The sequence below is a fragment of the Eufriesea mexicana genome, unplaced genomic scaffold (genome assembly GCF_001483705.2).
Source record: "Eufriesea mexicana isolate 0111107269 unplaced genomic scaffold, ASM148370v2 scaffold4744748416, whole genome shotgun sequence".
Classification (NCBI taxonomy): domain Eukaryota; kingdom Metazoa; phylum Arthropoda; class Insecta; order Hymenoptera; family Apidae; genus Eufriesea; species Eufriesea mexicana.
This window is the reverse complement of record NW_016907984.1, coordinates 250,463-264,042: the sequence shown is the minus strand read 5'-3', so window position 1 is coordinate 264,042 and position 13,580 is coordinate 250,463. Positions and strand designations below refer to the sequence as shown.

The 13,580-nt window shown below is 40.8% G+C and overlaps 1 protein-coding gene across 1 annotated transcript in view; it reads left to right on the top strand.

Moving 5' to 3' along the window:
- The first annotated feature begins 1,689 nt into the window (after window positions 1–1,689).
- The window catches only part of LOC108551986 (uncharacterized), a 19,673-nt gene continuing 7,782 nt past the window's right edge, over window positions 1,690–13,580 (top strand). The window contains exons 1-2 of the mRNA XM_017906348.1: window positions 1,690–1,879; window positions 11,998–12,165. Of these exons, the coding sequence (XP_017761837.1) occupies window positions 11,998–12,165 (168 nt within the window). The 5' untranslated portion in view covers window positions 1,690–1,879. The remainder of the gene's footprint in view (window positions 1,880–11,997; window positions 12,166–13,580) is intronic.

The following is a 13,580-nucleotide window of genomic DNA, read 5'->3' as shown; positions in this document are numbered from 1 at the left end:
AATTTTTCATTCACGCGCGCTAACTTTTCAACTATCGCTTTTGGAACGATACACTTGGCACGATGGACGACTTTCGATGAAATAATGGTGATAAATAAAGGATCACGCCCGGTGTAATTTATGCGAAGGATTTAATATTACCCGAAACGGGTAAGGATAATTTGGTCGTAGCGGATCGCAGTACTGACTGTTGAGGTGAAAAGGAAATTCCACAACATAATATCAGGGATCCAATCATCGTTGATGTTGAATAAAAATGAAGCTTGTGGAAAGTGATCTAAAAATGGACGGGGAAAATTTAATTTCGATGGAAAATATTTTTCACGTACCCATGTGGGATGATAATAAACGAGGTAAAAATTTTTGCCCGGATTCTTAAATAATTCTGAAATAATAATATAGTAAAAGATATTAAACATTGTATTGAATGTTATCCTTTAAAACAAGGAACTGCAGATAATTTTAGTAACCTGTTACTGGAATGTCATGTTCAATTACATTTAAAAGAGTGTTATTCCTGGTTTATCTATTATTTGTGTTTCTGAATAGTTATAGTTGATCGTCGAGAAGAAAAATTATTATTAAATTATTTAAGGGGGTGTGGCGTGGGTGCGGTGGCCAATCCATTCGAATATTATACGAAATATTCGAATTCTCAAATAAATATAAATAGGAAGGGGAAAATAAAGTCTGAAAAAAAGAAAATAATTGAAACCCGTTAAAAAATATAAATAGAAGCTAAAAAAAAAAGATAAATTAGACTTGGAAAAAGAAAATTATTATTAAATTATTTAAGGGGATGGAACGTGGGTGGGGTGGTCCATTGCAACCTCTCTTTGGATCCACTCCCCTCGCGGACTCGAAAAAATTTTAATGTTATACTTTTGAAGTCAAATCGACAAATGAATCGAGCATCGGTATGTCGCCCTTTATATAGTCCCCGATCGACCGAAGATCGATGGAAAAATTCGAACTTTCTGTTCTTTTCTGAGTAAAGTAGATTCTACAAGAATCGCCTAATGGATATTATGTATTAGACAAAGAGTTAAAATTTGTTGGACAATGTAATCTGTGAAAAATAACAGGAGGATCCCTATAAATTGCTAGGTATCGGGACAGCGACACAGCGACATAGCCCAGCAACAGCGACCCAAAAGACCCAAATCGCATGGTCCGTGTATACTTGTTGCACTGTAGATCCCCTGCAAAACGCATCAGCAGGTAATAACGAGCATCGGCGCGGCTCGGCCGGCTGGCGCATAATAAACAGCGGACAACAGAGGGAAGCAAACAGACGAGGAGGGCAGCGTGGTGGCGTGGCCGACTGGTGCTCAAACAGACGCGAGCAGACAAATTGCACTGCAAACAGAAAGAATAGCCCGGAGAGAGGAACGACGTTCTATCGCTGGAAATCTCGTTTGTTTCGGAGTAGGTGTACACTTAACGCACGCACGCTGACGCACGCACGCGCACGCTTTCGTACCTACACCTTGCAGCGTACCCGCGCTGGTGATAATCAACGCGAAAGGTTAAAGGTGCGTTCGGGGCTTAGTGTGAATGCACGCGAGCCCACGTGAGCCTAGCGCAGGTGTGATCGTACCTTTAGCGCGAGTGGGTGGCCCCGGAGGGTGGCTTATCGACCAGGATACGAAGCTCCGGAGGCTCAGTATTCGCGGGACCACCACCCCGTCGAAGCGATCTCTCGACGAGCGGGATACACACACAGTGCTTCGCGGTGCAGCTCTGCTTTGCTTCGGTTCCACGTCCAGCTCGATGTACCGTTCCTCGTGAGGACGAGTCTTCTCACTGTGACCGGCGTTAACCCTCGCGAATCGACGCGGCGTTTCTTCGCGGGACCTCGTCGAACGCAATCAGCAAAGTAAGTCTTTGACTGCACCTGGACATCGCGTTGGTCTTCTTGTTTTTTCCCCTTTTATTTCTCTTTGTTTTTCTCCGTAATAGAAAAGATGTGGAAGAGTGACAGAGGAATCCTCTATGATCGGTAGATGAATTTATCGTTGGCAGAGGTTCAAACAGGGAGGGTGCTGTTCGAGTTTGAATTCTCTGGGGACGAAGCTGTCGCGTTGGTGATGTACAGTGTAAATACAGGCGGCGTCTTGTGCTTTCGACGACATTTTCTTTGGAAGACGGATTAATATACTCTGATAGAGATCGTTAGGTGTGTTATCGGTGGGAGGTAGTTTGGCTAGGTTCGTTTGTTGTGGTCATCGGCGTAGGTGTTGTGTAAATATATCGAAACGTTCCCGTGGCTTGCTGGTCATGGTGAAGCGTTGTTCGACGGCCTGGGAACGTGGAAAAACATTTCCCGAGTGGACTCGAGATACTCTGTCACTTTTGCCGCCCATTTTCGCTACAGTCGAATGACCCAGTTGACGATCGAGTACTCGTCGTGGATACGTGAGATATTGCCCGACGACCTGCGGTGACCCATTTATCGATTCTCCAGATTTTAATGAACTATTTCCACGATTGTTTTCATCGCGTTCACCCTTGCGCGTCTTACACAACGTCTCCACCGGATTGTTCCTCTTTTGTTACCGTCCGAACAAAGCCTGGTTCCCTCATCCGACCCTCTATTGATAGGTCAGATCAATTAAACGAACCGGGTAAAAATACAGGTCGCTTGAAACGCGATCTAACATACACCACCACGGACTATCACCTATTTATCCATCGTCTGAAAGGAACAGTCCTATTAGAAAATTCTTCCTGGCTCTCAGTGTCTCGGGCCAAACTCCGCGAAAGAGGCTGACTTTAAAATTACTCTACAAATAGATACGTCAAAGCAAGGGGTACACTGACCTCGATTACCGAATCTATCGAGGCGGAATACAGTTATACGTTGCTGGAACCGAGCCAGCCGAAGTTGCGACTGCATTTAGTGCGACTGGCAGCCGTGAGTCAACGTACGAGGAATCCCACTCGCTGGGGACGTGTCCGTAAATCAATGTTGTTCGACGCTCACGAGGATCCCGGCCTTTCACACGGTCGATAATTAGGTCTCGGTGAGATTCAAGCCGGATATTCGATTCCGTTTCTCGCCAACCCCGGCGAGTAGAAGCTATGCACAGCGCGAGGAGACCGAGGCTGCCTCGAGCTTTAAGGTAATCGCGTTCTCAGCCGCGTCAAAGGCGGGCAATCAAGGTGGAAATGGTTCCAAGAAGCGATACGGAAGATTTATGCGATGGAATATTTATGCACGCTTCGGTTACGATGGTTATTTGCCTCGTGATCGATGACGGGGAATGGAGAATCGCGGATCGGAGGAATTCCGAGCTAAACTCGAAGTCGCTCGGAGAGAGACGAGTCAGGATGTCGGGAATGTGGAGGAAAATTCTTAAGAGATTGTCCGAGTGATTAATTAAGACTGGTCGTCGGAGAAACGGATAAAACAAGGCGGTTTTCGTTGGAATCGGTTTAGAGTGAGCGCTGGCGAGTCGGTCGTGGTGGTAGGAACGCTTATTTTCACGCAGTGCACGGAACACCCCTGTAGATTGGTACCTTCCGCGAAAGGGTGAACCACCTTGATGTCGTGCCACCTTCGATAAAACTGACTTGCATGCGCCATGCGAAGGCGCGTATTTGCATAAATACTTCCCAAGCTATTTTCTTTTATCGTTAGGACTACACCTTCTACGGTTCGTTCAATTAGACTGTTGGCAACGTTCTGGAGAAAAACTCACCGGTCGTCGGCCTTCTTTCGTCGTTTTCCTCGAGCCATCTCAAAGAATCCTTTGTAAAACGAGATATTTTTTCGCTTAGAAATAATTTCTCTAGCACCCATTCGACGAAACCTGACATCGAATGATCCCAGAGACGTGTCAAAAGACTGATCCGAATTTTCTGCCAAAACCGACGCGATTCGCGTGGTGCGGGAGCGTACGGATCGTTTATCGCGGTCAACAATCTGTTTACAATTTTTGCTCGAAACTCGTTGGCGTGTCCCGTTAATCCAATTTCGCGAATCGATAATTTCGTCATGCATGAAATAGATTATCGATCGTCTCTAATTATTTACGGCCAGAGACTGGATCCCGTGAAAGTCGGCTCGGCCGTAAAACGTGCCATCGCGAATCCTCTCGTCCGTTTACCAACAGACCACACCGACAACCTAACCTCCCTCTCATCCACGTCGCGACCGTCTCACCAGCACCTTCTTTCGTCGCGAGGTAACGTTTAATATCCATTTAGGATCAACATTTCCCGGCAACGAGGAGCAGTCGTTTCTTCCTTTGACCAGCTCGCGTGAAACGAAGCGAAAAAAGTGGAGCGAATCGGCTCGCGGATGGAGCAGGCGAGTCCACTGTGCGCTCGCATAACGCGCGCATATTAATCCGACGGTGTTTCCACGGTTTTCCTTTTTCCACGTTTCTCCTTTCCTGGGCGAGAGAGACGACGAATGCCCGCGAGCTTTTGGCATGGTTCCAAGACGGGCCGGAGTGGAGTACTGGTTGCACATTCGGTGTGTCTATAGCCGTTCCACTCTCGTCGGTGCACATGCAGCTGCAGCCATGACACCAGGAATCAGGCCACTGTCCCACTTTACGCCTTTCCGAGCAATAAAGGTTACCCCTTCGTTCTTCGTGCACGTAACCGACTCGTTGCGAAACTTGTACGATTCCTGGCTGGAAATGCGAGACGCCGGACCGATGGCGGCGTTTCGTCCCCGTTTGGAGAATCGAAGGGACTTGCAACGGGTCGCAGGAGGACCCGGTGACGACCCACGGCCTTGGGATTTCGTTTACAGCCGTGTGGCCGCTCGCGAAAAGCCGCGACCATTCACGAGGTCCTCTTGAACCGGGCAGCCTTGAAAGTTGCGCCGACGAAAGTTCGAAAGCACCGCGAATCTAGGTTCCCCGAGAATCGACGCGCTCTTACGGTTTCTTCCGTAGCCTCCTTTTTAATTGTCACACCAGCCATTCAGCTGGCAATGTATGCGGATAGAGGTGTCGTTGGAACGTGTTGGAGACGCGTGTTACGTGTGGTTACGTAGACATTGCGACTGGGTCGTGAGATATGGCACGTGGAAGATTTTTGAGCAGGTTTTCAGTCTTACGATTTACACGAGGTGCTTTTGGGGTGGGAGATATCGTGTAGCCGATTGTTTTAAAAATGGAGAGTCTCGGAAATTTGATTTCTTTGAAATTTATGGAATGACAGGTGTTTAATAGTAGAACTACCGATCTGAAGATATTTAATGTGCATAAAATATTTATATTTTGTATATTCTGGGTAACTTCAACAACGAGGAGTCCCAGTCAAGTTATTTTGACTCCTTTGGTAGTTCTAGTATTAATATTTATATTCGCGTATTATATAATTATTATATAATATGCAAGTTCGTATAACGCGTAATAAATTCATGGAATACATACTGTATAGATGCACATATTCTCGTATATTCCTGTTTCGTTTCACATTGTATGATGCACGTGCATATTTCACCCACCGTTACGATTCAACTGCGTTATTCATTATGAACGAATAAATTAGGCCCATTAGGTATACTCACAAGAAGATACAACATGATATATCACGCTAAAAGTATCGATCGTAGAAACCAATGTTGATCAAACTCGTTTTATTTCTCATCTAGAGCACTAGACTTCTAAGGTCTCGGACCCTTTTTTCAATAGTCTGTACAGTTACAAGGGCTTAAGGATATTGTATTTCTTTGTACAGAAAGTTCCAACACGAGAGTAGAAAGTTCTGATGGATTAGTTAGATAATTGTCTGCAAAGTTGTCGATATTTACGTGAATATTCCTTTTGATTCGTAGTGTCGAAGGAATTTGATCTACATTTCTGATCCCAATGGTTATGTTTCACGTACAGCTTCACGCATTTAACTGAAATACACACTAAATCATTTCGTCGACTTAATTTTTCTCGCGATATTATAATTTTTCTCGTAGATCCCCGAGGAACCACCTCTGCAACTCTAGCTCAAATTCCAGTTAAAATTCTGATTCTGATTTATGAAACCTACCGATCCAACGAACCATGCACCTTCTGCATCGATTAAGTATACCGCCAAGTTGCGATTGAAATTCTCATTCCATAATTCGTTTTTTCTAGCACGAAGGAAAAGAGAAAAGGGTAACACGTTAATTATGTAGGTTAGCCAATAACAACAGCCGATGCTTCGCGTTCTAATTCAAACGAGAGCCAGTATACAATAGAAACAAATTCGATAATTGGAAATCCTCGAACACCGGCAGCAGCTTTTCAACGAAACGTATGAGTAAACAGAACAGGATCGAGGAATATCCCGGTCCCGTGATTCCTTTCTGTCTGTCCAAGCCCCGCTTGGAATTCGTGCGCGGTTGAATACCCCGGCTGTGCAACGCACGGTAACAAAACCCGTGCACGTTGGATCGCGTGTCGTTCATCTCTCGTCCTTCGTGAACGTAACCGTGGGCACGCGAGATCGTGTTTATCATTAACACGTGCAGAATTATTCTTTTATAAGATTAACGATGAAATACGACTGGCCGTTCCTGACGCCTGGCCTATCGCCAGAATAAGCGAACAACCCCTTCGAAAATTTCTGTCGACTGGCAAGGAATACGTGGAAAGTTGTGGAATTTCTGAATTTTCGTACTCGAGGAATTTTTGCTTTCTCCGTTTGAGCATTGATTGATTTTTCAGTCTTCTTCGGCTTTTTAATGCGAGATTAGGATCTTTGGGAAAGTGGTATGAGATGTGTTTAGGGGAGCTGTGACGAGGTTTTAGGGTTACAGTTGAGGAAGGTCTAGGGAGGATCGGACGAAGTCCTTTTGTGATTCTTATTGTTAATTTGGAATGGTGTAATTGGGTGACAGGAATTTTTTGAGAGATTATAGATACTGATTTATGTGCTGGATACAAAGGATTTCCATTTTAAAGCTTGTCAAACTGAAGTGACGAATATTTTGAACAATTTTTGGGGAAATTGTGTAAAAAGAGAGGGGAAGTGTTATGGAAAACAATGAAGAATATATAATTGAATAAAGATTCTCATATTTCATTTTAAATAGGATGTGTTAGTATTTAGGTGTCAAAAGCCATAGAAACTTATTAGCTAATCTAATATTTGTAATTAAATAATGACGAACATGTTTGACGATGTTAGGAGTAAAAGAATCGAAGAGATATTCTTATCAATTTATTTTATTGAAAGAATTAAGTATTTCCATGATCACTGACATACATTGTTTAAGATTAGAGTCATTATACTCTACACACTACTTCAAAATTCCCTAAATCTTTATATCAAACAAAATACCAATAATTGTTACATAAAACGATAATTTAGTACCAATTACATTATCCATTTCTCTCACCCAACTTCAGTCCTGATTCTCGATTCTCTCTTCATGAAACTCACCCAGTATCAAAAAAGATTTGCAAAACATCAAGCAAACCTCAACATGTCCAAACAACTGCAACCACAAATTTCCAATCTACAAATAAAAATACCAAACACACGTGACAAGAGTGCTTAGTCAAATTGCTAATGCTAATAAATAAAAGTAAACAAGTACACGTAAAATTAATTTCGATGCCACGAAGAATAGCTACACGCGTACAAAAGTAAGGAGAAAAATGGAAGATGGAAAGTCAGCCATCTTGCATCGGTACCTCCACATTTAAGGAGCTTGGCAAGAACGAAGAAATTCCGATCGAACGAATCCCTTCAACGATGACCTTAAAAACGCATCCCGGCTGTGATATCGATCCAGCGAAACTGGATCAGTTAAATCATCGACGAAGACGACACCTCGTTGTTTAGAAGTCGGAAGGCTCTCTCGGCCGTGCTAATTTCAACGCAACCGGTCGATTCGAAAAGGAAATCAAGGAGGACGCCAAAAACGGGTCTGCAATAGTTTTCTAGCCGTGCAGCTGCACCCGGTGCAAGCTCTGCTGTTCGATAACCGAGGTGCAACGGCCGTCGGCCCCAAGAACGTATCTAGGCCACCGGCACCAGCATTTCCACCACCACCACACCACCACCACCACCACCACTGCCACCACCATCAATATCATTGCTACTGCTACAACCATCGCGAGACATCGTATATTAATACTACAACATTGTTGTTGTTGCTACTCGTCATACATGTGTACACATGTGTCATTGAATTAGGGAATCGCCTTTTTCTATTTTTTTTTTCCTTTTTGAGAGAGAGAGAGAGAGAGAGAGAGAGGGGAGAGTGGAGAGTGATGGAGAGAAAAGTGGATTAAACGTTGAAGGTTCCGAGAGAGATGATTGTTATATTTCTATATTAGGGTAGTATTAGATTCAGGGTTATTCGTTTAACTTGATTTGATTTGCGAATTGGTGATTGGATGATGAAATGTACCGAAACAAAGATTATGGAATTTTTTGTTTGAGGAGTATGGATTAATATTCAAGGTTAAGAGAGATAATTGCGATATTTGTGTGTTATTGGATGAAATTAGATGCGTGGTGATTCGTTTAAGTCGAGGACTCGAAATTATTCGTATAATTGGAGTGAAAGTCGTAGGATTTTAATGGGGACAGTTTCGAATAATTCTATTTTTTCCAGTGGTGATTGTAAAGTTTCCGTTTTATAGAATATTTGTATTTCAGATGTTCGAATTAACCCTTCTAAATGACGTCTCTGACACGTTGCTGTACACTTTCATATGGGAAATGCACAAGTCAACGATGTCAACGATGTCAGTTAACACCAAGGTTCAAAAAATATTTTAGATAGTTTCAAACAGTTTAAATTAATTAAGAAACCATAATTTTGCAGAAATTACGCGAGTAAATTTAATACAAAGACTGCAGAAATACTTCGCATATAAATTAAAAAATATGCTTTTGTTAATTGAGATTTTCAGTAACATCTAATACGATTTAAAGGAATTAAGATCGTGATTTAAGAAAATTAATGAAATTTCATACATATCGAGATATCAAAGGTGTTTATGAACTGTAGAAAAATTTGAATTATCACGTGTAACGTTGTAAATACGCTTACGATTATCGCTGGCAGCAACTTGACTATGTCGTCGCAGTTAATCGATGTGAAAGGTCACTACTATTTTTTATCAAACGTATGCACTTTGATAAATATTACGGGGCCAAAGTTACATGAGTTTTATAAAATTACCGTTGCATGAATTGTTTTTCGTTGCAACACTGACCCTATTCCAAATTTCTCAAGTATACCCTGCAACGAACTTCTAAGTTCTACTACACGAATTTTATTTTAGACAACATATAACATTTTAACATAATGTCAAAAATGTTAACAAATATCAGACTATGACATTCAATCTCACGCTAAACACTATATCCCCAAAACTTTCTACTCGCAAGCCATATCGAATTTTAAAATAGCGTTATCAAAAAATAATATCGATACGATATTCAACCTCGCGTTAAGAAACGAATATCTCAGAAACTGAAACGAATTCTATATACATGCAAACGATAAAACATTCCCCAAATTTCTATCTTCATCCACCAAGAAAATCATACATAATAAACCTGCTAAAATCAATTTAATATTCAACCTTACCCCAAAACAGAAATATCCGAAAATCGGAGATACAAACAGCAAAGCTGTCTCAAAATTTCTATTTCTCCCAAGAACTAATCATCGTACAACGATCACTGGATGCACCGAGCAATAAATGACCTCAGTCACCCCTTCACGCATCCCATGCAACGCAGCAAAATGGAGGAGAGCTGCAACGAGATCCGGCAGAACTTGGGCAAATCCAATTTCCCTGTATCAATCAGCGCCAGGTACATGATAAAAAGGAACTAAGCAAAGTTTCCATAGGAAGACGTTGAAAGCTGTGCCAAGGACACGATCATTAGTCGCACTGGAGACACAAGTTTCCATTTAACATCGGCCCTTCTCGCACACACCAGCGCCCTCGTCATCGATCGCAGTGGAAAGAGACGTAAAAAAGAAAGCTGTGAAAGAAGAAGTAGAGGAAGAAGAGGAAGAAGAAGGTGGGGAATATAAAATCTGGAGATCTCGAGTTTCCTTGGTGTGTATCGTGGAAGGACAAGGGATTGCCACATGTTGAGCGAACAATAGCTCGTCGTCGCGCAGTGGAAACGCGACACGCTCGGCTTCTTTGTCGTGCAAACGCGGTAGAAAAAGGGATGACCGCAGCGATCGGGAAATTAAAGCCAAGGACAGGCTGCAACCTATCTTTGAGATCGAAGAACGGCAAGGGAGGGTGGCGTTATTGCCGTTTTATCGTCGAGCCGTGGCAACTTGGGGGTTTCCCTTGTTTTCCCGGATAGCCGCCACTCGCTCCGAACAGTCGCTGGATGTAGCTCGAGAAACGTGGAATAAGGCCGGGAAAGTTCTGCGAGGACACCAGCTCGAGGCGATAACTCAAGGGACGAGGGATCGCTCGATATTGATACGCGATTTCACTCCAAGTACCTTCGATCCTCCTCTTTATGTACTCGGTGTCGCGAAAGTATATCTCACGTGTTCTAACTTGTCAAGATACCCAAATTATGCTTCCATTCTACCTTTTTCGTTCTTATTTTCAGCTAATTAAATCCTTTCTCGCGAAAAGCTTAACGGTACTGTAAATTGTAGTGTACAGTATTATGGTATAGCGTTACCGTGTAATATATACTTTATAATATTATATTATATAGTAAATATTATGATATTATAGAAGTATTATATTAGAAACATTATATAATATTATATTATACAGCAGTGTACAGTACGTTATATAATAACTATATAACTATATAAATATTATACAGTATACGTATTATATAATATTATGGAATATAAAACTTATTATCCAACTATTATGTAGTATAATATTATACAGTAGGCTTTATTTTTGAAAATTTGTAGTTGCAATGATATAGTAAGAGTAAGTTGTAATTGACAACTATTGACAGTGATCAATGCATTATATCAGAGCTCATGCTTTTAAACGGAAATTTGTTTTAAGGGGGTGGCTTTGGGTTACTGATATTTCTTCCTTTTTTGTAGGTGTATTTATATTATATTCTATTTATATATATTTTTTACTGGGTGTGATAACAAATATGTGAGTTTAATGTTTGTAATTTACAAAGGGTAAGGTTGAAAAATTTATTTACTGTCTACGAATTTTATAAATTTCGAACGTGACGTTGTATAATTATAAAGATATTTTGAATCTGCAGGTTCTATAGACAGGTTCTAAAGATAAAATTTCTATTCCTATTCTCCCTACCCTTTCAACCATTTCTACAACTTTTAAATTAAACGATTTACCCATTACCTTATTCCTCATTCAAATTTATGCGAAAATAAATGTATCTTGGAAACGATTTCAAGCAAAAAGCTGGAATTATATACAACGCTTTAAATTCAAATTTACATGAGAATGTATTACTATACGATAAGCTTAACCAAAGCTTCGCTATATAATGCTAAACCCCACTAAGTTGCAGCGTTAAAAAAGAAATTGTGCTTCCACTTCACCCTGCACATTACGCTACCATACTTCACCCTACGCGATTCAAAGAAATACCAATACATCGTGACGAACCACTCCGAAAGTTGTCCACGAATATTCTAAAAGCCTAACTATAACGTAGTCACGAGCAGACTACTCTGAGATACTAAAGAAACCCACGAATGGAGCGACGTTTCGTGAAAATTATTTGCGAATTATCACTCTGGTAGTCCAATGTTTCCATTACAACCACGTCCTCGTGGAAAGAAGTTTAAATTGCAAAAGTTTGCTCGTGCAATTAAAAGTGTATCGTGCACCGCTTAAAATGGTTCATTACTGATTGATTGGTTTTGCCTCGTTTGCAACACAACTGTATTTCTTTCGTTTTTCCCTTTCTCCTTTTTGTCATTACTTTCATCGTGACAAAGTGTCGTTTCAAACAGGAATTGATATCGCGTTCATCGGATTTTTGATTAATTAATTATCGAGTATAACGAATTTTGCTTTTGCGTCTGTTCCATTAAAGATGATCACGGCGTTGCCAATGCCCACGGTGAGGGTCTTCCACAAAACTTATTACCAAGAAAAAGGATCCAGGATAGGGAACAGTCAGCCCGGAAGTCCTCTGGCTGAGAGTGAAGCGGTGTTGGCGTTAGTCGACAAAGAACCTCCAGAATATTACTTCTGTGGCAAGGTAAGAGCTATTCTATCGATGTTCAATGAACATTCGAAGCTTTACTTATTATTATTATAAACTGACTGTCAAATGTAAAAAAAAAGTCGAGGAAAATTGGTGGAAGAATTGCTAATACGTAGTAATACCGATGGTATTCGATGAGATCTATTGAATAGTAATATTTATCAAGGGTCTAGATATCAAAATCAATTCCAAGAGGTTAATTTAGTATCTACTGTATTTAATTGACACAGTTCAGTTCCTTTATCGATACTTTAAAAGCCTCTGAAAAGGACCTGCAAGTCAATATGGAATAAAGATGTCAGCATTTTCTCTAGTCGAAAAGTTACTAGTTACAAGACTGATAAAACGTCAATGTTTCTGCCAATTTATTTATTAAATCTGTTACGATTAATAATCCGATCAATCGATGATTCGACATGGTGGATGAACTATATCACATGTGAATCTCAGGAGAAATGGAATAAGGAGAGGAATAGATATAGAAAAATTGATTATAGGTATATTATCAGGAGAGTTGCGAGTCGAGCTACAATTACAGAGATTAATCGCGATTTTCTAATAAAAGATTATCGAAAAATTAAGCAAAGTGATAAAAATTGAAATACCGACTATATTCTGTTACATTTATACTCAAAGATTGACACTGAATTCACCACGGTCATTCAATGACTCTCCGAGGTAGGTAAAGTATAATAAGAACCTCGGAAAAGAAAAAAGGAAAAGACGAAATAAGAAAAGAGATACGAAAAATTGAATACATAAATATTATTATACACATCGTCGTGTCAAATGACGAAAGTGATTACATTAAACGCAGAATATTTAATTAAAAATTTAAAAATGGGCTTCCAATGGTTATTATTGTAGGTTTAATTTATTTGATTTAATAATTCGTTAAAACAGTTTATATTCTTCTTACATGCAATAAATTCAGTTTCTTAGTCATAGACGGTGTTTACAAAGTTCTAAGAATACCGAGCCAATCGATAAGTCAACACATTGAATTCCAATCTCAATTAACTCGAGCAAGTCCCGGCATATTGGTCTTCGCGTACAATTATTTGCCGCTTTGCTTTACACTTGACCATTCCCGAATGCAAATGCAATTTGCACACGTCGAGTTTACACCTATGGAAGACGTTATAAGTTACCAGAAATTGTTTCGAGCGTACCACTCGTTTATACTCGAGCCATACGTCGGCCCTCGATCGATTTGCAAGGGGTACGCATGAGTTTCGATCGAACAATAAATTTCGAGAACAGGCTACGTAACATTCTTGTTATTCGTGAAAACATTCGGCCATAACAACGGCGTTTCCACGAAGAAAAGTGAAACGCGTATTAGCAAACACGGGATTACGCGGAAAATTGAAATCGCGTCACCAACTGATGACGATGGCACTTTGGGG